The 25,794-nt window shown below is 44.1% G+C and overlaps 1 protein-coding gene across 6 annotated transcripts in view; it reads right to left on the minus strand.

Moving 5' to 3' along the window:
• Positions 1–3,573, minus strand: part of FLT1 (fms related receptor tyrosine kinase 1) — a 195,764-nt gene extending 192,191 nt beyond the window's left edge. For 3 of the 6 annotated variants that reach the window (XM_008021816.3, XM_073013098.1, XM_073013096.1), the window contains exon 1: positions 3,199–3,568. In XM_008021816.3, coding sequence (XP_008020007.1) covers positions 3,199–3,262 — 64 coding nt within the window. In that variant the 5' untranslated portion in view covers positions 3,263–3,568. Of the gene's footprint in view, positions 1–3,198 lie in introns of all 6 variants that reach the window. The other 3 variants (XM_073013095.1, XM_008021819.3, XM_073013101.1) reach the window with 3 other exon arrangements.
• Between the last annotated feature and the right edge of the window lie 22,221 nt (positions 3,574–25,794).

A 25,794-nucleotide genomic window follows, 5' to 3' on the forward strand; every position in this document is an offset into this window, starting at 1 on the left:
ACAGGCTATTTAGGTACATACTACTAGAGAAAAAGAAAGTTTAATGTGATTAGCAGGGGAAACCCAGTTCATCCTAACAGCTCCAGCATCATATGGTTTCTCATCCACTCTACATACAAATATAAATAAGGTGGGGAAGAGAAAAAGGGAAAGACAGACACGGTGTTCAGGCCATTTCTTGGAATCATTAATTGAATTTTGGAGTCAGGAAAGGGCCTTAGAAATCAACCACCTATTCTAACGTCTTCATTTTACATATGAAAGCAAAGTACCCATTTGGTGATCATTAGAAAAGAAACCAGATAGCCTATTATAGAATTTCCAACAGGGAAATTTAAAAAATGGAACAAAGTGCTAAAATATAAAGTAAAAATATTTGAGAAACTGGAGTAAGCAGTCACCTACAGTTCATTTGTAACATGATGCATCAGTTGGAAAACTATGTAGGCTGCCAAAGCTCCTAAATAATTAGTATTTTGAATATGCAATTTAGACCCAAAAAAAGGGCAGCTTCGTTAAAAACCTTGGAGAAAACAACAAAAATTGTTACAAAAAATTAACTTTAAGAGATTTATTACATTCAATTTGAAATAGGTATTTTCATGTACACATTAATGTTATTAATGTGGACTTGCTTCACAAAATTCACGATTTCAATATTTCCACTTAGTTATAGTAAATTGTAAATGTTAGCTGTTTAAGAACTCAAGAAAAATGAGGACAAAGAAAAAGATCTCTAGCTTTCATCCAGGCTGTGATACCTTAAAAGTAGGAAATGAGGCTCAGAGCTGGAGAAAGAGTGCTGGTATCCTGTACAGAGAAAGAGCAATAGAGAGCACTTGAAAGGATCTGAATTATTAGCATCTTTTTATGTCCCAGAAGATCTGGAAGAGGTAAATAAACTCTTTAGAGGGGAAAGGCATTATCTTTTTGTATTACTGAGCCTCTGGTTATTTTACATCTCAATGCATGTGCACACCAGGCATGCACACACACACAATATCAATAGCTGATAAGTATTCAAAGATTACATAGCACCTGAAGGAAAGCAGACCCAGGTTCCTAATGATGCAAGAGAACTCTGCAGGGCGGAAATGTGGCTTCTTACTAGACATTGCTTCCCGGATATGCAGCCCCTCAGTTGAGCATGAAAGCCCTGATGCGGTTTGTAAAGTAGGTGGTAGCTGATGGTTTCACTGTGAGATGCTTGTTAACCAGACAGAGAAACTATGGGTTTTCAAAAGCACCCACGCTGCAGACTGAGCTAACATGAGCTAACAGTGTGTTCTGTTAACTGTCAGGTAAAGAGGTTCTCACCTTGCCAATGTTAGTCCTTTCTTCCAAAAAAGTGCAAAAAAAAAAAAAAAAAAAAAAATCAGAGTTCGAAAACTGCTGCCCCATTTCAGTAAATTATAATCTAAGAAAAATCACAAGAGGATCCCACTCACGTTTCTGTAAAGTTTCCACCGAACTAAGATGGTCCCAATTACAAACAAAACGATGCTTCACTAAAGTCAGCATGTTTTTGAAATAAAGATATATCTATGTGAAGTAGAAAAACTAATAAATCACATACTTTTCCCTCCATAATTTTAGATTCATGTAATTTACCTAGATTTATCTTTACATAATAGTCGAGTGAGGTATTTAAATTCTCTAAGCAATTATATTTTAATACAAGTGACTTTTCAAAACAAAAAATGTATTCGTGAAATAGAAAATACAACATTTTATTTAATATAGTTATGTTAGCATCTTTCCCAACCTACAGTGAGTTCTCAGAAGTTACTACTTCGCCCTGTCTCCGGGTTTAGTAGTTTCACCAATCTAATTGGAACTATTACTTGTTACTTGGAAACTGACCTTCTAGTTAGTCTTCCCACTGAGAAAGAATATTTAACTATTACTGCTTTTTGAGTTTAACGAGCTTTTTTTTGTTGTGGTGGTGGTTTTAGTATGCTCCATCTTATTGACTTTTCCTCCCGGGAATCATTGCAATGATTTATTTTATACTACTGTATTTTATTTCATATTTTACCTTTTCTCCACGATGCTTAAAAGAAAGGCGCTCCGAAATCTGGCTCTCTGCGCCCAGGGGAACGAGGCACAAGGCTCCGCCACTCAGCCCCACTGAGCAGAGGCTGCGAGTCCGAACCCTCAAGTTCCTTGGGGCTTTGACCCCTCGATGGCGGCGGTCTAACTGCTGGTAAAACCCCCAGCCCCTGATGGTTCCACCGCCCGTCTCCCAAACGCCCAGCGAAGGCTGACTTAGGTGGCGGGCGGACCTCACCGATTCCTCAAACCGCATCGTTTGGTCAAAATCGCCCGCCCTCTCTTCGCTGGGGATTTTAAAGGCTAGGCTTGTAAGTCAGTAACTTAACAGTATTTGGGCCCTGGGCTGCCCTCGTCGGTCAGGGTCACTGATGTCGGCGACACTGGCTGGACCGCGCACCCCGCCTGCTCGCGGCAGAGGCCCCACCCGGTGGCTGAGCGCAGCGCACTGGGGCCCCGCGGTCCGCGCGGGGCTGGGAGGAGCGGGCGCTCACCGCGAGTTCCCCGGGACAGTCCGGCTCGGGGGCCCTAGCGGGTCATGAGATGCCAGCGCTGGCCCTCTCTTGCGTTCCTCCTGCTCCCCGCAGGCACGCGTCTCCTCCAAATCGGCTCCCCTCCTTCACTCTCGTGGCGCGAGGTCGCGGCCAGTGCCCAATATCACCAACGCCCCGGCCTCAGCCCAGCGCTGCCCCGGGCAGCCTGGCAGGCATTCAGGAGCCTCTGCTCCCGGCTCCAGGCGACCCCGTGTATCTGCGCCAGGCCGCCTAGGAGCGGGCTCTGGGTGCCAGGCAGGTCCAGGTGCGTAGGGCTCCTAGTGCCCGGGGCCTCGGCAGTGAGACCCCAACCCAACAGCTGCATAAGGGATCGGCAACCCTGTCGCAAACGGACAGCCCCAGCGCGGACCCCGTCTGAGCGCTGATGCTCGCGGGTCCAGGCCAGCCACTCCCCGAGGTGCTCCCTCGGAAAAAGGGAGCAGCGGCCCCAAGCGTGCCCGCAGCAACTAGTGTCCCAGGTTCTCGCCGTAGCCAGCTTCTCGGGGCTGCAGCCCTGTCTCCCCGCGTGCACCCGACCCTGGCCTCGGAGGCTCTGCCCTCCGGCCGCCCCATCGCAGCCCGCCTCAGGCCCCGGCCCCCGGCCGCGCCTCACCTGTGAGAAGCAGACAGCCTAGCAGCGCGCACAGCAGGACCCCGGTGTCCCAGCAGAAGACCATGGTGAGTGCGACGCGGCCTGCTCGCCCGGTGCCCGCGCTCCCCGCGGCCAACGACCCGGCCGCCCAAGTCCTTCCTCTCGTTCTCCGCCGCCGCCGGACCCGCGCCCCGAGCGCCCGTCTCGCGGCTCCAGCCAGGAGACAACCACTTCCCCGGGTAATCCTCGCCGCCAGGCGCCCGTTGGCCGCTGCGCCTGAGTCCCGGAGCCCGCTCCGAGCCGCCGCCGCTGCTTGGGAGGAGCGGAGAGGAGTGTCCGCCTGGCGCGCTCCGAGCCTCCCGCGGACCTCGATGAAGAGGAGCCGAGGGCGGGGGCGATTTATAACCTTTCCCCAGCCCACTTCCTACCCCGGCACCTCCTTCTGGTGACGTCAAGGGGTCCCCCACCCCTCATCCGCCTCCCCACCTACCCTCTTCTTCCTCCCAAGCTCGCTTCCCTGCGGCTACGGAGAGGGGCGGGGGCCGACGAGGGCGGGTGGCCCGGGGCCGAGCGCGCGTGGGGAGGTGCTGGCGACGCGGGCCCGGGAGCACGGCCCCGGCAGGTTCAGGGTCTTTGCTCCGCGCCCTCTTGCCCTTGCCCCTCCTCCTGCCCATCGCGCTCAGGAAATCCTTGCAGACTCCCTCCACCCGGCTTACTCAGCTCTGGTGGCCGCTCGAAACTGGGGAAGGGACAAGGCTGAAGCTCCGCCGCCCGGCCCTTAGGGGCGGAAAGTCCGATCCAAGGGAAGCTGGCCGCGCCTCCGCGACGGTGTTCTTGGCACCGAGGACTGAGGCGCAGTCCGGCTGTCTCCCCTTGCCTGCTCTTCCCGCGCTGTCCCGCCGCTTCTCACCCGATCAGACTGCCCCGAAAAGTCTAGGAAGGCACCAGAGACCCTCGGCACAAGGCACTGAACCTGGAGCGCCTGAGGGGAACTGACGCTTGCCTGGCACCTTTGGGAAGACTGCGAAACAGCTCAGGTCCCAGGGGAGCGCGTCCGTGTCTTTTTCGGCCGCATTGATGCACCCGCCCAAGTCATTTCCTCAATCTTCTGCTTCCTAGAAGCAAAACAAGGAATAATATTATGATACCTTTAAAAAGCTGAGGCGTGAAACTGCTCCTGCAACTTGGAAGCGCACAGCACTTGAACTTTATTTCCTAAATGCTCGAAAAAGAAATCTTTCTGGTGGCAGCTTGCTACTCAAGATGAGTGACTCTGACCACAACCGGGTGAAATTAACTTGAGGCACTAGATCATTTGCTATGACACTAATTCCACGTTGTTCCTCAATTATGTCTCCATTACCTCAAAGGCTGAAATCGTTCTGGGCTGCATGGAGCAGCCCAGTCTTGTCTCTGTAAATACCGCAGGTTTGAAAAATAGCCCTATTGGAACCCGTCAGAGGGACATAATACAAGGGCTGTAATGGCACTTGAACGGAGCCAGCGACTCTTCCTGAAGGACTGGACTACCTCCCCGCCTGGGAAGGTTGGGCAACCTGAAGTTGCCAAACTTCTGGGCTGCACACCAAGGAGAGGCCCCGGCCACTCCACACAGGAAATGCACGTCTAGGCACCTGGAGCCACAGGACTTGAGCCACTAACTGTCCCTGGATCCCTTCTGGTTCAGAGGCAAGGAAGACTGCCGGAGGCATTGCTCACCTGCTGGCTTCACTAGCCCTTTCTATTTTTCCAGTTCTCCTCACCCCTCTCCCTGGCGCCTTTCTCTGCCTCCCGCACCCCTGCGTCCTCTAAAACCCACAGCATCATCCTGCAGAACAGCTGGAAGCTGACAGCTGATCCTTCTCCTCGCTGGTCCCCTCGCCCTGAACACAGCCTGGGACATAGGTGCAGAGCCACAGTGTCTGTTGATCTCACCTGAGAGCTGCTTGTCACTCCTACACCCTCTTTCAAGGAGAAGCTGTCAGCATCGTCCTTCTGCAGCATTCAGCAGGGGCCAGGCTTTGGGTTAGGGCTGAAAACACTGATGGAGAGTCATCATCTTTGCCTTCTAAAGGGCTTGGACTGTGATAAGGAGGTGGACACTTGAAGAGGCTGCAATGCAGGAGTGGCATTCCAGTGCTGGAGGGGTGTTGAGTCCTCCATGGGCTCAAAGAAGAAAAGGCACATTTATTGGCAGGGAAAACCCAAGGAGGGCTTCTCAGGAGGGACATTCACTTGACTCTGGGTGAAAGTGGTCCATAGTACCATGTACAAAGGTTTAATTTGCTTATACATTTTTTCAAATGCCATTTTGATATATTTAACTCATAGAGACATTTTCCAAACCTGCTGCCAGCAATGAATCTACGTTGTATCTGTAAAGCCAGAACAGGTATTTGACGGACAGCTGAAGCAATCTATATAATCTAAGATGCTAATCAATGATATTAATATTTGCTCAATTATTTAAGGTTAATAGAGTGACAGTCAAATCTAAGATTCACATGAAAACCATGCTGCAGTTAGGGTGGACTTCCACATCTCCCAACTACTCTTTTGAAAAGTTGCTTTTAATTACAGTCACCAATTTATTGACTGTGACTTCTTTGTTAGTTGCATTAGCTTTCTCACAAAGAATTCAAAAATGCTACAGATTGTCACAAGGGTTTGTTCCTGATTTCATTTTAGCTTAGATATGGGGAATAAACGTATAGCTCCCAGTCCTCTCCCCGAAAGAGATAATGCCTTTGAATGAAAACAGGCTACAGCACTCTCCTAACTAAATCACTAATGAAAGAGGTTTTATAGATAATACTGATGGAGAAGATGGAATTCAACACGGCTGGTGGGTATAAAAAGCTATTGAACTAGACAATCTGCTTGCTTCCTGCTCACATACAAAAGAACATTTCATCTCCTGTTTGGTTAGCAAAACCAGACACTTCTCTCTTGTTATCAGCTACAAACATTCTCTTGAGGTTTCTTTCTCACCCCTATTCAGAAGCACACTGTTGCTAAATCCATCAGCTTTAATATTCGAGACTGAATAAGGGTGTTGGAGCACCAGTGTGAGAGACAGGAGGGAGCCTGGGTTCTCACCTTCCTCCAAAGACCAAGCGCGGAGCTGATCAGCTACAGTCACTGAGGATCAGTCGGGAATTTCTTTCCCACTTGGGTTAGGTGGCTTGATACAAAAGGAAAAAATACTCTATGGGTATATTCTGCATAACGCAAATATGTATGGTTGAATACAAGAAGCAGATGATCTCATAAAACCCTTCTGTGTTATATTTTAAAAAGCTTCACAGTACATATCCTCTGGACAGTTCAGGCTCCTTGGTCTAAAGAGCACACACTCGCAAATCTCTGCTAAGAAGTTCTGTGGAGTTCACCAGGTAGGCACATGTATGATTTTACTTATCAGATGCTGATGACTCCACTGGCTCAAAAATCATGCTATGGGAAGCTACCACTGTGACTGAAATGCCCCCATTTTCAAAGAACGTAAACATCTGGTGCTGGGTTTAAAAGCCATTCAACCCATCTACTGAGTCAATTTGTGGATTTCCTCTTCAATGCTCTAATATCTCCACATGAAAATTTATTGAACACGTAAAAACACCTCTTGTGCCGTGGGCATCTTGTCTCCAGCCTCAACATCCACGTCCCTTTGGTTACCCTTCGGCTGACACGAAGGGAAATTCCATCTAGCTCAGCTTACAAGGCTCCAGCATATCAGTGTCCCCACAGGTGACACGCTCAGGATTGAAAATGCAGCACAACTATCATTTCCCTCCTCCTAGAGGTAGTTTTCCTTTCAGGCAGAGAGAAAAGCCTGTGGGAAGGCCCAGTGGGAGCGAGGAAGGAAAATCGTTCAGGTGGGAAGAGCAGTGTGGAGAAGGAAGCACAGGGAACAGCCCCCTCCTGGAGATGAGGCCAATGCCACTGAGAGCAGGGCGGCACTGCACTGGTGGTACCTCAGGGGCCACTGGCCTGGGCTCCCTGGCTCCTCCTGTTCCTGCTACTCATGCTCCTGTCTGTTCCTGACTACCTTCTCCCTCGCATGGGTGGGCGCTGCTGCTGTTTATAAGATCGCCATTGGCTTTACTTGGAATTCTGCCTGCTTTTTGAGGCTCTACCTCCCAGCGCTGGACTCCTGGTTCGCCTGCTCCTCCTGCTCCTCCCAGGGGCTGCTACAGAGAGAACTTGCTTTCGTTCCTGGGACCTGAGATTAAAGGAACCTTTTCTGTCCGTGCCTTCATACCTTGAACTCTTCCGGAACTTACTCTCGGTGAAAGCCCCAAGGCTTTCTCACGAGAGCTGCTATCTGGCTGCCCTTGTGCAGCCGCCGCTTGGGTTGACTCAGGCTGCAGACCCTGTGCGTGTTGTTTAAGCCTCTTGTTTGTTTTAGTCTGCCTTTCTGGCCCGTCGAAGTCTTTCTGGTCTCTGCCATCCTGTGGACTTTCTATAGCTCCTGCTACAAATGATCCACAAATATGGTAAACGTGCCTTCTGGGTCATCATCAAAATCACTGACGAGGACAAAGCTGAGTGAGTGAATGAATGAATGAATGGACGGATGGATGAAAGTAGAGATCTGTGGAGGTTGAATAAACCAAGGAAGGACTCCAATTATTCCTTTGTGTCATTATCTCTAGCTCGTTATCCTTCAGCAAAGGAGGCTGCATATTAACTCATTCACATTTCCCATGTCATTATTTAGGAATAATCGATGGTCCTAGCAAGAAAAAATAAGACAGGTAGGTTTTATTGAAGGCATACTAGAAAAGTTGAAAGAAAAAAAAAAAAAAAGCCCAGACTGGGATAGTTGGAGAAGCATGGGGCAGGGGAAGCGGCAAATCAGAGAAGCAAACAAGGCCTAAAGGAAAAGTGGCCAAGTAGAGAAACTTAACTGCCAGCCATTGACTTTTCTCTTTACTCTTTTTCCTGTTTTATTACTTTTAATATACTCACAGTCATTAAATATAACATTTTGGTAAAGATTAAAAGAAGGGAAGGTCTGGAGGATGAGTCATAATACCATCATCTCAGCAGAGCCACTGTGATCACTGTGGTGTATTTCATTCGAGCCTTTTCCATACAGACGGCTTTTATCTTTCCATGTTTCTATAGAGCCTTCATAACTGTTGTAGCTAATAGCTGCAAACTATTATCCTCTTGCTAGACATTCCAGTTTCTGCATTGTAAATAATTCCAAAATAATCTTAATTTGACACTGGAATGTTTTTAGTCAGATGTACACACGCACATACACACTCATCAATATCCCTGCTTTACTTAAAACCCTACCAGCTTAGTCCACCAGTGACCTGGCTGAGCAGTGGAAGGAAACAACTCATGGCATGGTGCATGATCCGGGAAATGTATTCCTTCATTCAGCAATGCCATGCTAATTCGATTGAAAATAGTAACATAGGAGATATAATTATTCCCCTAGAAGACCTTGCACTCTATTAGAGAAGGCCAGGCTTCCATGAAATATTCGGAAACATTTCTAAGGCGATTAAAGGCAAGATACAGTTATGAGTTCTAAAAGGAATCATTAGTTACTGCATTGGGAAATGGCTTTGAAGGTAGTAACAGTTTATATCAGCAGAGAAGAGAAGGCATTCTGGAAAGACAGAGAAGGTAATCAAACCAATCAACTGTGGGAGAGGCCAGTGAAGGGTGGAGGCGTTGGGAACAGGGAGGCTGAGTTTGCACAGGTAAGGTTGAGACCTGGCCGTTGGTTAGATGCTCACATGTGTTTCATTCTGTCAGTACAGGAAGGGGTGGCTTTAGGATGGTTAGACTGGCCAATAGTGGGTTACAAGGGAATGAGACTGGAAGGAAATGAATAAACCATTAAATAAATTCATGAAGGAAAAAGCAAATCTGTTAAGAGGTAATAGAATAGGGCTGGTACCATGAGGGGAAGGGGAGGGTGCAGGGTGGCTCTGGTTAGCAGTTCAGGGAAGGGATGTAGAAATAATTGAGTTTGGGGTTGAGGTGAGGGAGAGGGAAAAGACCAGGAGAACTTCAGGGTTCCCGGGAGGACTCTGAGGAAGTCAGGCACTGGCTGATGGGGACATTGCGGAGATGGCTGGAGACGAAGCAGGAGGACTTAGTTTTAGCCATGTTGGGGTGAGCGGGCAATTGAAAGCAACTGACTTTACTGTCAGGCTGGAGCCAAGGCAGAGTTTAAAGGGATGGCGTGCTGGGTGTGGTGGCGTGTGCCTGTAGTCCCAGCTGCCTGAGAGGTCTAGGTGGGAGGATTGCTTGAGTCCAGGAATCCAAGATCAGCCTGGGCAACACAGCAAGACCCTGTCTCTAAAAATAAATAAATAAATAAATAAATAAATAAATAAATAAATAAATATTTAAAAAGACAACAGGATAGCGTGGCTCAGGTCTAAACATTTTAAGGAAGTAGAAATTCAACAGGTAGTGCTATATCCTGACTTCACATGTCATACATATGTTATAATTTTAACATGTAACATATATGTCATATCTATATAAGACAAAAATCACATGTATTTGAGATAGCCTGAGTTTTCTGTAATGGCTAGGTTCTGACTAGGCAGTTTAATTTCCACCTCTGAGGAAGGAGGGGTGCCTAGCAGAGTACTCCAGTTTTAGCCTTCCTTCTTCAAAAGTTCCCGAACTCCAGACACACCCTCAGGGCAGATCTGCTGGCGACTTCGGTGGAAGACCAGCCCTTTCCTTCCTGTGTCTCTTCCAGGCTCCTCCTGGACACACTTGTCATAAGCAGCGGCAGCAGTCACGGAGCAGCCAGCCACACTCTGCCCTGGACCGCGGGCCATCCGCCCAGCAGTCAGCCAGGCCTGCAGAAACACGGCTCTGTTGCCCTCCTGGAGGCAAGTCCGGCATTTGTAAGAAAGTTAGATCCCGAAGCTCAACCAAATGTACTGTGGAGGGAAGAGTTGCGTATCATAATTGACTTTAGATTTTTCTGTTGAAAAAATAATAATCTATAAAAATAAGCCCCAGCTATACCATTAGTGTGGGTTTTCTTGCTGAAATTTGAAACCCAGCCAAATAATAGTTTATTATTTAATTAAAATTCCCTTTCTTCACATGCTGAAGTAATCACAAAGTGATAAAATGACTGAGATTTGCTTCAAAATTATCCAAGACCCCAATTACACCGATTTTATCTTTACGAATTATATGAATGTATTAAATTTTCACATGTACCACAAAAATATGTACATTTCCTATGCATCAATTTAAAAAATTATCCAAGAGGAGTAAAGATGAAACATGCTAGGCCATGTATTGATAATGCTGAAACATACATAATTTATGAACATTTATTTCCTCTTATGCATATGCTTACAATTTTTTCAGAGCAAAAGTTAATTTTCTATTCTAGTCGGAAATTGAAAATGCGAACGATTGGTCCAAAGTAAATTTCAGGATCTGAGCCTGAGGCTACAGAGAAAAGGAGGGATAATGAATGTAACCTGTTGACCAGAGCTTTGGTTTCACTGATAGGAAGACATATGTCCTCCCCATGAGTTTCTAGCAAATTCTGTGTGAGTGTGATGAAGAGGCATGAAGAGGTATAAAGCAATTACAGAGGAAACAAATCCTACTGTTACAAATCCAGTTGATGTGGAAAGTCTGCTGCAGAAAGAAGTAGCACGGAGAAGTAAAAACCAGATAAAAAATGCAGCAGAAGAAAAAGAACAAGAAAACCCTTTAAAAGGAAAAATCCGGAAAATTACTATCTATGTGATGGAGAGGAGGAAAATAAATCACTTTTCTTTTTCATTTTATGTGTTGAAAATTAAATAAATTCCTTTAAAAATCCCTTTTCTTCTCCATGTTATTTGTTTGAAAATTATGGCTGAAGATCATTAAGTAGAGAAAACGAAATTTGGGGTGAGAGGATAAAAACCCATGCTGCATCATCTAACGATATTATTAAAAAGGACTTTAAAAACTATGTTTTTAAAACAAAACAAAACAAACATGATTTGTTGGCAAGCATTCTAGGCAATTTTGGGAACAGGAAGATAATATTGCAAGACCATTAGCCATTTTTTTTCTAGAATTATGCAGAAGTCCCCATGATTGGACAAGGAAAGAAATTCAGAAGATTGGTAAAGATAAACACAAAATCATACAATCTTAGTGCGCAAGTGGACCTTATAGATCTAGTCCAATCACATGATCTTGCTTTGAGGAAAGAGGCAGCGAGGTGATGTGCTTGGCCAGTCACACCTGAATCAGAATGTAGGGGTAACCCTTGACCTTCTGAGACTATCGCTGAGAGCTTCTGCCCACACAATCCCCATACCTTCTGGCCTCTTCACAGAAGGAGAGAGCCTAAGATGCATTGCTCTGTTCTCTGGATCCCTGTGAGATGATCTCCTCAGTCAGTGAAAGGCAGGCAGGATTTGCCTGCAGGTCAGCTCAGAACTTATTCAGGTCAAGATTGCCACCTTTGTGCCCAGGGTCGCTTGCACCCAGAAAGCAACATAGAGCAGAGGGCAAAAAACTTCTACTGCCAAAGTGGGTCTGTGCACAGCTCCTAGGCCAGCCTGCCGGGGGTTCAAATATTGACTCTGCCTCTTGCAGGATATCTGACCTTGGGCAAGTCACTTAATGTCTGTGAGCTCTAGTCTCTTAATCTCCAAAGCAGGGATGATGATAGAATAGTAGGGTTGTTGTAAGGATTAAAGGAAGAATCCAGAAAAGCATTTATAATAATGTCTGGACCAAACTAAGCACTGGATAAGTGTTAAGTATGATTACATGAGTAATGTTTGCCACACGCCTCCTGCATGCTGCCTGACTAATCCCCCAGCACTTATCCCCATGGGTTAGCTGTACTTCTGCCCTTGGAAGCTGTACTTCCAGGCCTCTGATGGGATTGGGCCTTGGATGGGCACCAGCATACCATGTACATTTACTCAAGACTGAACCCTTTCTTCCTTCCCCTTAGGCATCGTTTGAGACCCTGCCTCCTGTCTGACTTCAAGTGTCCCCTGATGGTTAAAGCCAGCCTCTGGGTGCCAGCCCCATCCTCTGGACTGGTAGCCCTCAGATGCCCGTTTGTGAGACCCTGCTCCTGGGTAACTGTTGGATTGCATGGCTATTACTGCAGGGCAGCTCATTGCTGTCTTGTTCCCTGCTCCCTTGCTTCTCCGTCCTGCCCCAGTCCAGTTGCTCATCTCCTCTCTCTACCAGCCTCTGCTGCCAAAGTCCTAGCACAAAATCCTTAGCTCTGTGTAAGAACCCCCCACCCCAGCTCCTTAATTAAAACAAAAACCTTGATCTGCCAAGGTTGGTCTCAGAGGCAGGAGCTCATCTTGGTGAAGACCTCTCTGTCTCCCTCTTGTCCTGACATCTCCTCCCTTGGGTAGCCCAGCAATCACTCCTGCCCCTGGGGACTGGTCTTCAGGGCTCCATGGTGCTTTATGGAGTTTCCCACATGTGGACAACTGCTTCCCTGAGCTTCCATCAGCATCCCTGGGTTAGCTGGAACCTTCATCAGGACCCAGCTAAAGGCTCAGGCAACACAACAGCGGAGGCGGCACACGCTGTCCAGAGTCCACCTGAGGTTCTCCTCCTGCTTCTGTCTTGAGCACCACCCTTCCCTTTTCCATCAAACTGCATGATGTGCTTGAGCTCCAGAACCAGGAAGAATCCACAGGTATCGGCTTCAGTAAAAAAGCTGGAGGAGGTGGAAGCTGACAGGCTGCTGGCCTGTCTAGGCCTTTTCTGGCCACCAATCCCCACTGCCTGCCTGGGCAAGCCACGGCTCACTTTTGTCTTGGCTTATTTTGTACTTTGCACTTAAAATCCTATCCCATTTTTTAAAAAAAATGATGGTGGAAAAGGAAAAGGTAGGAATCCTGTGATTTCAGTATCTAGAAAGAACAGCAGTTATAATTAACAACCAGTGAAAATACAGTTCCAGTTTAGAAAAGCTCCCAAAACCTGTTCCTTATCAATAAAAAAAGAAGCCCCCAAATATTAAAGTGATTGCTTTTCTTCTACAGTCTCAGTACCTGGTCTTGCGGGTGAAGAGTCACTATTTATTGATTTTTTAGAGACAGGGTCTTGCCCTGTCACATAGGCTGGAGTACAGTGGTACAATCATAGCTCACTGCATCCTTGCACTTCAGGGCTCAAGCAATTCTCCCACCTCAGCCCTGCGAGTTGCTGGAACTACAGGTGTGTGCCACGACACCCAGCTAATTTATTATTTTTCATAGAGATGGGGTCTCACTGTGTTGCCCAGGCTGGTCTCAAGCTCCTGGCCTCAGGCGATCCTCCTGCTTCAGCCTCCCAAAGTGCTGAGATTACAGACATCACTGCGTCCAGCCAAGAGTCACTTAAACATGTATTTTTTGTTACCTATGGTATTTTTTAAATCCTTAATAGTGTGACATGATTTGAAGAGCCTGACCACATCTAAAAATTGGGAAGTTTGCAACAGGCCACCAGGAGTCCCTTTAGCTTAAAAGACCCCTCTAGGTCCTAGAAGGAAACTTTCAGGCTGTTGGTCTGATCCCCTGACACTAAAATTAAGACTTGGGCCACAAAGGAAGGAGATAAGGACCTCAGCCCCAGGAGGAAGGTATATTAAGAAGTCAGGAAATTCACCCAGCTCAGAGCCAAGGGCAGGCCCTGCAGCCTGGAGGTGGGGTAAGAGAGGGGGCCTGTTATTGTGCTGTTCAGCCTCGGAGCTTCCTGCCTCAACACATGCCTGGCTTGATGATCCTCAGGGAGTGTTGTAAGACTGAAAGAGCAGACTTCCTGAAGCACCCACGAGCGTTAGAACACTCAGGCAAGAGTTTAAACTGGAATTCAGGTCTGGAATCCAGACTGGAATCCAGGTCCACTAGGGTATCCAAAGGAGCTGTCATCGTTTGCTCATGCTGGGACCTGCACTTGCGCCCAGAACACCCTGACAATTTCTGTCGGACTGTTCAACTCTCACCTACCGTGTGTGAGTGTGGGCCCAAGTGCCCTGAGCCCTCTGGTCAACCAGACCCTTCTCTCCTCTGGAATGTACAGTTCTGAATTTTTATCTTGTACGTCTTTGTATAGAAACTGTAGGGAACAGCCTGGGCAACATACTGAGACCCTGTCTCTACAAAGAAATTTTAAAAATTAGCCAGGAATGGTGGCACCCACCTGTAGTCCTAGCTACTTGGGAGGCTGAGGCAGGAGGATGACTTGAGCCGAGGAGGTTGAGGCTGCAGTGAGTTATGACTGTGCCACTGCACTCCAGCCTGGGCAACAGAGCAAGACCCTGAGTCTAAATAAATAAATATGAAAAAGAAAACTGTAGGGAACTGCAAGCAGATCTTTTGTCATTTAACTGCTTGTTTTAAAAGCAAACGTAATGGTGAATATACCAGTTAGGAATGCTTTTGGTTGCAAGAAACGGTACACCTGCCTAACCGCAACTTAAGCAATAAAGACAAAATTTAATAATCTCACATAGTAAGGGGTCTGCAGAAGACAGTTTCAGGTAGAATGAGGCAATTTCACAGTGTGCTGAAATGGTCAAGCATGCCCTTCCTGTCTTTCTGCCCTGCCAATTCTGATGTTACTTTATGGTCACAAGGTGGCTTGTACAACTACATTCAAGTCAGGAGGTGGGGCGAAGAAGTCCTCTCCTTGCTGAGTCCTATCTATTTATTAAGTCAGAGAAAACTCTGTCAAGGAACTACCCGGAAGAACACCCTTTATATCTCATTGGCCAGAACTAGGTCACATATCAACTGGTCCATGTCAACGTTAGACCAATCATTGGCAAAGGGAAGTGGAATGAGCATGACTGGCCTAATCAGGATCACATGCACACACACACACTGGGCAGGGCACTCCGTCTCCTAGAACAAAGGATCTCCTTTCCCCTCCCACCAACCTGAACAATATGGGGGGGGCGGGGTGGGGGGCGGCCTGTTAGCAGCCAAGAGGAAAACAATTATCTTTTGTGTGCACAAAATCAGTGTCAGTCACAGTATCTCAATAGTCATTGATGAATGACACTGAAGAGCCATCAAAATTGGTCTTCCTACCACAAAGCATACATCATGTCATTTTCCATGTTAAAAACTGCAGAGTATCCATATTGTGCCTATGATAGTGGGGAAAGCAGTGACCTTCGCTTGGAATCAGAAGAATGATTACTTATTAGCTATGTGGGCAAATCAGTTTACTTTCTTGGGCCTCAGTTTTCTCATTGGTAGAAAATGAATGAGTTGGGTTTGTTTCATCCCTTTTGCTTCCAAAACCCTCTGGCTTCCAAGGCTTCCTCAAATCTGGTCAGACATCGATATTTAATCATATTTTCTATGTATTTAATCCTATCAGGAGTCTCACTTCCTTTCATCTAGTCCCTTCATTGTTCCAGAACACACCATGTTATTCATTCAGTTATTCCACAGATATTCACTGAGTGACTAGAAGTTCTAGAAACAGGATGAGAGCAATTCTTTGGGAAATGGAGCAGCAACAATTCAGAGGGACTTGGGGCACCGGATGACACACAAGAAGCCCCATACTACCTACTTCCAGGTTGCTTCATGAGAGAAAATAACCTATTTTTTTTTTGAGTCACTATTTTTTTAGTGTCTCAGCCTATAACATAACATTAAAAAGTGTCTCCTGATTACTTGTTGTGAGCTTAATTGTGTGCCCTCAAAATTCGTATGTTGAAGCCCTGATCCCCAGTACCTCCAAATGTGACTGTATTTGTTTTGTTTGTTTGTTTTTGAGAGGGAGTCTCACTCTGTCACCCAGATTGGAGTGCTGCGGTGCGATCTCGGCTCATTGCAACCTCCGCCTCCCAGGTTCAAGCAATTCTCCTGCCTCAGCCTCCCAAGTAGCTGAGATTACAGGCACCCGCCACCATGCCTGGCTAATTTTTGTAGTTTACTAGAGACAGGGATTCACCATGTTAGTCAGGCTGATCTCGAACTCCTCACCTCAGATGATCTGCCTGCCTTGGCCTCCCAAAGTGCTGGGATTACAGGCATGAGCCACCGTGCCCGGACTGTGACTGTATTTGGAAATGAGAGGTCTTAGTCTGCTTGTGCTGCTATAACAGAACATCACAGGCTGGCTAATTTCTAAAGAACAGAAATTTATTTCTCACAGTTAAGGAGGCTAGAAGTGCAAGATCCAGCTGCTAGCATTGTGGAGTGAGGGCTACATCCTCCAGAGGGGAGGAACTCCATGTCCTCACATGACAGAGGGTAGACAAAATACATTAAGCCTTATTTATTTATTTGTGTATTGAGACAGAGTCTTTCTCTGTCACCCAGGCTGGAGTGCAGTGGTGCGATCTCAGCTTATTACAACCTCCATCTCTGGGGTTCAAGCGATTCTCCTGACTCAGCCTCCCTAGCAGCTGGGATTACAGGTGCCCAGCACCACGCTCAGCTGATTTTTGTACTTTTAGTAGAGACAGGGTTTCACTATATTGGCCACACTGGTCTCAAACTTCTAACCTCAGGTGATCTGCCTGCCTCGGCCTCCCAAAGTGCTGGGATTACAGGTGTGAGCCACCGTGCTCGGCCGAAGCCTCTTTTGTAGGGGCTTTAATCCCATCCATGAAAGGAGGTGCCCTAATGATCTAATCACCTCTTAAAGGCCCCACCCCCTAATACTGTCACATTGACAACACCTGAATGTGGGAGGGGACATCTTCAAACCATAGCATATGATCTTTAAAGAGGTGATAATGAAGTGATTAAGACTGGCCATAATCTAATATAACTTGTCTTTATAAGAAGAGGAAATTTGAACACAGGTACAGAAGAAAGACCATGTGAAGACACAGGGAGGAGATGGCCACCTAAAAGCTAAGGAGAAGAAAAAAACATGCCTGCCAACACCCACATCTTGGGTTTTTAGCCTTTAGAACCATGAGTGAATAGATTTCTGTGAAGCCACTCAATCCATAGTACTTCGTCATGTGGCCCTAGTAAACATCACTCCCGCCGATTTGCTTTCTTAATTATTAAAATTAAAAGTTTATCTTGTAATCAATAACATACTATTTACATCTTAATTTTATAATGTTTACACTTTTGTTAAAGGTTTACTGAGCGTAGAAAACATGTCTTAAACTTTTTAAGGATTTCCATTGTTAGTGTGATTTTGAAACAAAAGCTAGACAGTCCTTTAGTAGGACTGATAAAGAAAAGAAAAAAGACAGAGGAGACAAAAATTAACAAAGGGGCCAAATCTACAGATACAGTCCAGAGTTTGTAAAAATCATTAAAAAACCCTCTGGACTAAAGGATACAATAATTTTGAAAATTTAGATTACATTGACAATGATTTATAAAAAAGTACAAAACTGGACTGAATAGATGTCTAGATGAAAATGACAGATGGGATTTATATCAAAGAATTTCCCTCCCTTAACACATTAAAAGAAAAATCACAAAAACCAACCCCCAAATATTCATTAACAGCACATAGGCAATGATGGAATTATACCTTAATGAAACACACCTCAAATATTATTAGCCAAGGAACTTCTGGAGCAGAGTTGAAAAGCACAGAAAGACTAAGCTTCTAATCCTACCCCTATGCTCCAAAACCATGCTGGTGAGTAGAAAAATCCTAAGAATTCTCATTAACGCCTCTCACTAATACCCACCAGAGAGGAACAAGTTGTGTGGGTGTCTTAATCTTTTTCCTCTTCTGTCTGATGAATAGTAGCAATAGTGACCATATCACAAGAAAAAACCCCCAAATCTGAGACAGTCCTCACATGGGGATTGGGAGTCCTGGTGTGAGCATTTTAACAAAATCTCAGAAGAGAGAAAAGGTTCACATATTCTAAAAAATACCACTTAGAACCACAGATAAACTCTTCCTTTCCAACTATCCCTTTTCATATTAAAATATATAGAAAATATGAAATATTCAATCCACAAACTATAACTCAGAGGGGAAAATTTGTTTTTAAATATAGTGGAAAAGGAGTTCAAAAAAAGTCATCCACATTCTATTAGAGAAAATAGAAGGTCTGGACAGAATTGTTTGTTCAAGATGAAAAGAAATAGCATTATAACTAGGCAAAGATGCTGCAAGAGGGGGGAAGAAAGAGAAGGAAGGGAGGAAGGAAGGAAGGAGAGAGAAAGAAAGAGAGAGAGAAAGGAAGGAAGGAAGGAAAGAAGGAAGGAAGGAAAGAGAGAAAGAAAGAGAGAGAGAAAGAAAGAAAAGAAGGAAGGAGAAAGAAGAAAGAAAAAAGAGAAAAGAAAAGCAAACAGGCAAATAAGCGCAAGACTGGCAAAGAACTTACAAGAAAACTTTTCTCAAATAAAAGAAGAAAATGCCTCCCAATCTCTTTACACTGGAAAGTAATTTTTTAAAGGCCATTATATTTAATAAAATAAGAGCTCAAGAATGCAAGAATGATATGATACGGTAAATGTGAAGGAGATAATGCCATGGCTTCACCAAATCTTGTGTCGTTTTCTTCTTCCTGGGCACACAGGCATTTCGCATTCCCTTGAACCCTACCATCTGACCCAAAAGTGTATATTCTAGCAATAAATCTAATTGCTAGGTGAACATTCCAGGCCAATTCAAGACAACGCCAGGCCGGCAAGTGTGTGTGAATTCCTTGTGCTGTTATTTCTCCTGCCTGGGCGACTTAGAAACCATCAGCTCCATGTGGTATAGCGTTAAGGTTCCATGTGGCATAGCTTTACGATGCAAGTACCCTGGACTCTGTGTCATCTCTTGGAAAGGAGCTGCTCTGGAGAGCTGTCAGCCCTCACCCAGTTGTGCATGAAAACAAACAAACAACAACAACAACAAAAAACCTCATTGTGATAAGACACTGAAAAGTTGTGGTTAGATTTGTTACTGTAGCATAACCTAATTCATCCTGACTAATATTATGAAACAACAAAATGAAATAAAGGAGTTTGCAGACCTGAGGAAAACAACTGAATGTCTAAACCATATCATTATATAAGAGATGTAGAGAACTGGTATAATTTTTTCCTTAAATGTTTGGTGGAAATCACCAGTGAACCCACCTGAGCCTAGTGCTTTCTGTTTTGGAAGGTAATCAATTATTGATTCCATTATTTAATAGATATAGGCCTATTCAGATCATCCATTTCTTCTTGTGTGGCTTTTGGCAGAATGTGTCTTTCAGGAACTAGTTCATTTTATCTAAATTATCAAATTAGTGGGCATAGAATTGTTCATAGTATTCCCTTATTATCCTTTAAATGTCCATGGAATCTGTAGCAATGTCCCCTCTTTCATTTCTGATATTAGTAATTTGTGTCCTCTCTCTTTTTTTACAGTTAGTTTAGCTAAAAACTTATCAATCATATTGAGCTTTTCAAAAAACCATGTTTTGGTTTCATTGATTTTGTCTATTGATTTCCTGTTTTTTCTTTCATCGATTTCTGCTCTACTCATTTATTTTCCACTTAATTTGGATTTAATTTGCTTTCTTTTTTTTCAGTTTCCTAAGTTGGAAGCTTAGATTTTTAAATTTTAGATATTTTTCTTTTCTAATATATACATTCAGTGCTATAAATTTCTAAGCACTGTTTTTGCCTGTTCCCACAAATTTTGGTAAGTCATGTTTTCGTTTTCATTTAAGTCAAAACATTTTAAAATTTCTCTTAAGATTTCATCTTTGACCCATGTGTTATTTAGAAGTGTGTGGTTTAATCTCACTGTATTTTTGTATTTTCCGGTTATCTTTCCACTAGTGATTTCTAGTTTAATTCTACTGTGGTCTGAGAGCAGACATTGTGTAATTTCCACTCTTCTAAATTTGTGAAGGTGCATTTTATGTTCCAGGATGTGGCGTCTTGGTGAACGTTCCACATGAGCTTGAGAAGCATGCATCTTCTGCTGTTGCTGGAGGATAGCATTTATAGATATCCATTATATCCAGTCAACTGGTCGTCTTGTTGAGTTCAGCCACATCCTTACCGACTTTTTGCCTGCTGAGTCCGTCCATTTCTGGAAGAGGGATGTTGAAGTCTCCAACCATAATAGTGGATTTATCTATTTCTTCTTGTAGATCTATCAGTTTTTGCCCCCATGTAATTTTTTTATTATTTATTTATTTATTTTATTTATTTATTTTTTTGAGACAGAGTCTGGCTCTTTTGCCCAGACTGGAGTGCAGTGGTGCCATCTCAGCTCACTGCAACCTCTGCCTCCCAGATCCAAGCAATTCTTCTGTGTCAGCCTCCCAAGTAGCTGGGATTACAGGCACATACCACCATACCCGGCGAATTTTTGTATTTTTAGTAGAGACAGGGTTTCACCATGTTGGCTAGGCTGGTCTTGAACTCCTGACTTCAAGTGATCCACCTGCCTCCCAAAGTGCTGACATTATAGGCGTGAGCCACTGCCCCGGGCCTGCCTCATGTAATTTGATGGTCTCTTTTTAAGTGCATACATGTTAAGGATTACTATGTCTTTTTGGAGAATCAATCCCTTTATTATTGTGTAATGGCTATCTTGATCCCTGATAGTTTTCCTTGCTTTGAAGTCTGAAATTAACATAACTACTCCTGCATTCTGTTGATTAGTGTTAATATGGCGTATGTTTCTTCATCCACTTACTTTTAATTTATATCTGTTTTTATATTTAAAGTGAGTTGCTTGTTTTTTGATTTATGCTGCCTTTTAATTGGTACATTTAGATCACTGATGCTCAAAGTGACTGTTCATATAGTTAGATTAATATCTACCATATTTGTTACTGTTTTCTATTTGTTCCCTTTGTTCTTGTATTCTATTTTTGTCTTCCGCTCTTTTCTGCCTGTTGTGGTTTCAGTTGAGCATTTTGTAGGGTTCAATTTTCTCTTCTTTCTTAGCACACCAGTTATATTTGTTTTTTTATTTTCCTTCTTCTTTTTTTTTTTTTTTAGTGGTCGTCTTAGATTTTGCAATATACATTTGTGACTAAATTTAAGCTGACTTGCAAATAATACTACACTACTTCCTGTGTAATGGGAATATCTTATAAAAATAATTTTTTTTTTTTTTTTTTTTTTTTGAGACGGAGTCTCCCTCTGTCGCCGGGCTGGAGTGCAGTGGCACGATCTCAGCTCACTGCAACCTCCGCTTCCCAGGTTCAAGCCATTTTCCTGCATCAGCCTCCTGAGTAGCTGGGACGACAGGCATCCACTACCACACTCGGCTAATTTTTGTATTTTTAGTAGAGACGGGGTTTTGCCATGTTGGCCAGGCTATAAAAGTAAAATAATGTTAGTTCCTCCTTCTCACCCCTTATATCATTGCTGCCATTCATTTCACTTACATGGAAGCATACACAAGCATATAAATATGATATATACAAAAGCATACACAACCAAACACATTGTTAGTGCTTTGAACAAGCTTATCTGCTAGATCTATTAATAATAAGAAAAATAAGAAGATAAAAGAAAAATTTATCTTCATTTATTTCTTCTTTGATGCTCTTCTTTATGTAGATCCCAGTTTTTGACTTACGTTATTTTTATTTCTCTAAAGAACTTCTCTAAACATTTCTTGTAAGAGAGGTTTACTGGCAACAAATTTCCTCAATTTTCATTTGCATGAGAAGTCTTTATTACTCCCTCACTTTGAAGGATAATTTTGCTCAGTACAGACTTCTAGGTTGGTGTTTTTTTCTCGCATACTTTAAATATTTCACTCTACTTTTTTCTTATTTGCATGGCTTCTGAGGAGACGTCAGATAAAATATTTGCTCCTCTATAGGTAAGGTATTTTTTTCCTCTTGATTCTTTAGGAAATTTAAAAAATCTTTGATTTTCTGTAGTTTGAAAATGATATGCCTGTGTGTTGGTTTTTCTGTTTGTTTGTTTTGGCATTTATCCTGCTTGGTGTTCTCTGAGTTTCCTGGACCCGTGGATTAGTGTCTCACATTAATTTGGGGGAAATTCTCAGTCATTGTTTCAAATACTTCTGCTCCTTTCTATCTCCCTTGTCCTCTTGTATTCCTGTTAAGCGTATTTGCACTTTTTGTCGTTGTTCCACAATCCTCGATTATTCTGTTCTGTTTTTTTTTTTTTTCACTCTTTGTTCTCTTTGCTTTTCAGTTTTGGAGGATTCTGCTGACATATCCGAAACCTCAGAGATTCTTTCCTTAGCTGTGTCTACTAAGAAGTCCCTCAGAGGCCTTCTTCACTTCTGTTGCAGTGCTCTTGATCTCTAGCGTTTCGTTTTGGTTCTTCCATAAGATTTCCATCTCTTGGGAGGCCAAGGTGGGGTGATTATCTGAAGTCAGGAGTTCGAAACCAGCCTGGCCAACATGGCAAAACCCTGTCTTGACTAAAAATACAAAAAAAATTAGCCAGATGTGGTGACAGGCACCTGTAATCCTGGTTACTTAAGAGGCTGAGGCAGCAGAATCACTTGAACCCGGGAGGCAGAGGTTGCAGTGAGCTGAGATTGCGCCACTGCACTCCAGCCTGAGCAACAGAGCGAGACTCGGTCTCAAAAAAAAAAAAAAAAAAAAAAAGAATTTCCTTCTCTCTGCTCGTGCTACTTGTCTGTTCTTGCATGCTGTCTGCTTCATCCATTAGCATCCACAGCACATTAATCATAGTCACCTCAACCTCCACCTTCCAGGTTCAAGTGATTCTCCTGCCTCAGCCTCCCAAGTAGCCAGGATTACAGGCACCTGCCACCACGCCTGGCTAATTTTTGTATTTTTTTAGTGGAGACGGGGTTTCACCATGTTGGCCAGGCTGGTCTCAAACTCCTGACCTCGTGATCTGCCCGCCTCGGCCTCCCAAAGTGCTGGGATAACAGGCGTAAGCCACCGTGCTGGGATATTAATCGTAGTTTTAAAAAAGTCCCTGTCTGATAATTCCATTATCCCTACCACATCTGCTTCTGCAGTTCGCTCTGTCTCTTCACACTGTGTTTTTTATCTTTTAGTATACCTTGTAACTTTTTGCTAAAAGCCATACATGATGTGCTGGGTAAAAGGACCTGCTGTAAATAGGCCTTTAGTGATGTGGAGGTAAGGTGTGGGGAGAGGAGAAGCACCCTATAGACCTGGGATTAGGCCTCAGTCTTTTTTTTTTTTTTCAGACAGAATCTCGCTCTGTCTCCAGACTGGAGTACAGTGGCGTGATCTCGGCTTACTGCAACCTCCGCCTCCTGGGTTCAAGCAATTCCCCTGCCACAGCCTCCTGAGTTGCTGGGACTACAGGCGTGCACCACCACATCCAGCTAATTTTTGTATTTTTAGTAGAGACGGGGTTTCACTATGTTGGCCAGGATGGTCTCAATCTCCTGACCTTGTGATCTACCCACCTCGGCCCCCCAAAGTGCTGGGATTACAGGCGTGAGTCACCGCGCCCTTCCAGGCCTCAGTCTTCTAGTGAGCCTGTGTCTCTGGACTGTGCCTTTCACAAGTGCTTCTTAGTTTTATCCTCCCCTTTTAGGTGAGAAAGGATGGCTAGGGTGAGCTAGAGCTGGATATTTCCTTTCTCCCAGGTCACTTAGGCTGTAATTAAACCCTAGCAAGTTAGGCTCTGGTTGACCAGTTTCTCCTTAAGGCAAATCTTTTTAAGAAGAATGGAGTGCTCGGTATTTCAAAATACAGGTCCCCTCTCCCTGCTGGAAGCGCAGAACTTTTCTCTAATATTTACTATGAGAACCTGGTGGAGTTCCTGGAGGTAAAACTCACAAGAGTGTGGAGGCACCCACTAGAACTGGGTCCTCTGGAGTCTTTGACTTGTCCACACTCAGTGTCCAGCAATTTGTAAATACATTTCAGGTCTTCCTACCCCAGCATTGGTTCCTGCGGAAATTTCTGCTCCTCCAGTGTATTGTGATTCTCCGCATCTACCTCTCCGGCTGTGCAAAGTTGGGGGCAGCAGTTTTCCCTGTGGATTTTCTCTTATGGATCTAAAAAGAATTGTTGATTTTTCAGTTTGCTCAGCTTTTTTCTTGCTGTTAAGAGGGAGTGGCAACTTCTAAGCTCCTTACCTGTCGAACTAGCCATTATAGAAATACAAATTAGGAACATAAGAAACAGGGCTGAAAATCCAATTATTGACATAAAGGTAAGTCCTGACATATTTGAAGTAATTCATATGAAAAAGACAAAGGGACCAGGCATGGTGGCTTACATCTGTAGTCCCAGCACTCTGGGTGGCTGAGGTGGGAGGATTGCTTGAGCCCAGCAGGTTGAGACTGCAGTGAGCCATGACTGTGCCATTGCACTCCAGCATGGATGTGGTGAAAAGGAACACTTTTACACTGCTGGTGGGAATGCAAACTAGTACAAACACTGTAGAAAACAGTATGGAGATTCCTTAAAGAACTAAAGTAGAGCTACCATTTGATCCAGCAATCCCACTACTGAGTATTTACCCAGAGGGAAAATAAGTCATTATATGAAGAAGATACTTGTGTACACATGTTTACAGCAGCACAATTTACAATTGCAAAAATATGAAACCAGCCCAAATACCCATCCATCAATGAGTGGATAAAGAAAATGTTGTGTATATATACCATGAACTATTACTCAGCCATAAAATGGAACCAAATAATGGCTTTCATAGCAACCTAGATGTAATTGGAGACCATTATTCTAAGTGAAGTAACTCAGGAATGGAAAACTAAACATTGTATGTTCTCACTCATATGTGGGAGTTAAGCTATGAGGATGCAAAGGCCTAAGAATGATACAATGGACCGGGTGCAGTGGCTCACATGTGTAATCCCAGCACTTTGGGAGGCCAAGGCAGGCAGATCACCTGAGGTCGGGAGTTTGAGACCAGCCTGCCCAACACGGTGAAACCCTGTTTCTACTAAAAATACAAAAATTAGCCAGGCATGGTGGTGCGTGCCGGTAGTACCAGCTACTTGGGAGGCCGAGGCATGAGAGTCACTTGAACCTGGAAGCAGAGGTTGCAGCGAGCCGAGACTGTGCCACTGCACTCTGGCCTGGCGACACAGCAAGAGAGATTCAGTCTCAAAAAAAAAAAATTATACAATGCACTTTGGGGATTTGGGTATCTGGGGGAAAGGGTGGGAGGAGGGTGAGGGATGACAGACTACACTGCTTGGGTGATGGGTGCACCAAAATCTCAGAAATCACCACTGAAGAACTTATTCATGTAACCAAATGCTACCTGTTTCCCAAAAACCTATTGAAATAAAAAATAAATTTAAAAAAATTATCACACAATAAAAAAGACAGACAGACAAAGATATTAAAGCAATTAATGAGACATTAATAGAAATGGGAAAAAATATTTATATATTCCAACTTAAAGATAATTGATGCCCCTAAAGCAAAGAATCTAAAAATGAAAGACAATGCTTATTTAAAATAAATAAGAAAAGACTCATCAAATTAAAACAGAAACAGACTCTGTAAATCAAGAGAACTAATGGTATTCCAGGAAAATTTTATACAGTAAAATACCAAAGATATATGTATGTTAATGAAACTATTAAAATTCCAGGATAAAGAACGAATTTGTTAGCTAATCAGGCAGAAAAGCAAAGAGAAATTAGACTGCCCACAGACTTCTCCATCGGAACCCCCAGGGGTGGAAGACAAGAGCACAATCTGCAAAACTCTAA

This window comes from Chlorocebus sabaeus, chromosome 3, assembly GCF_047675955.1.
Source record: "Chlorocebus sabaeus isolate Y175 chromosome 3, mChlSab1.0.hap1, whole genome shotgun sequence".
Lineage (NCBI taxonomy): Eukaryota > Metazoa > Chordata > Mammalia > Primates > Cercopithecidae > Chlorocebus > Chlorocebus sabaeus.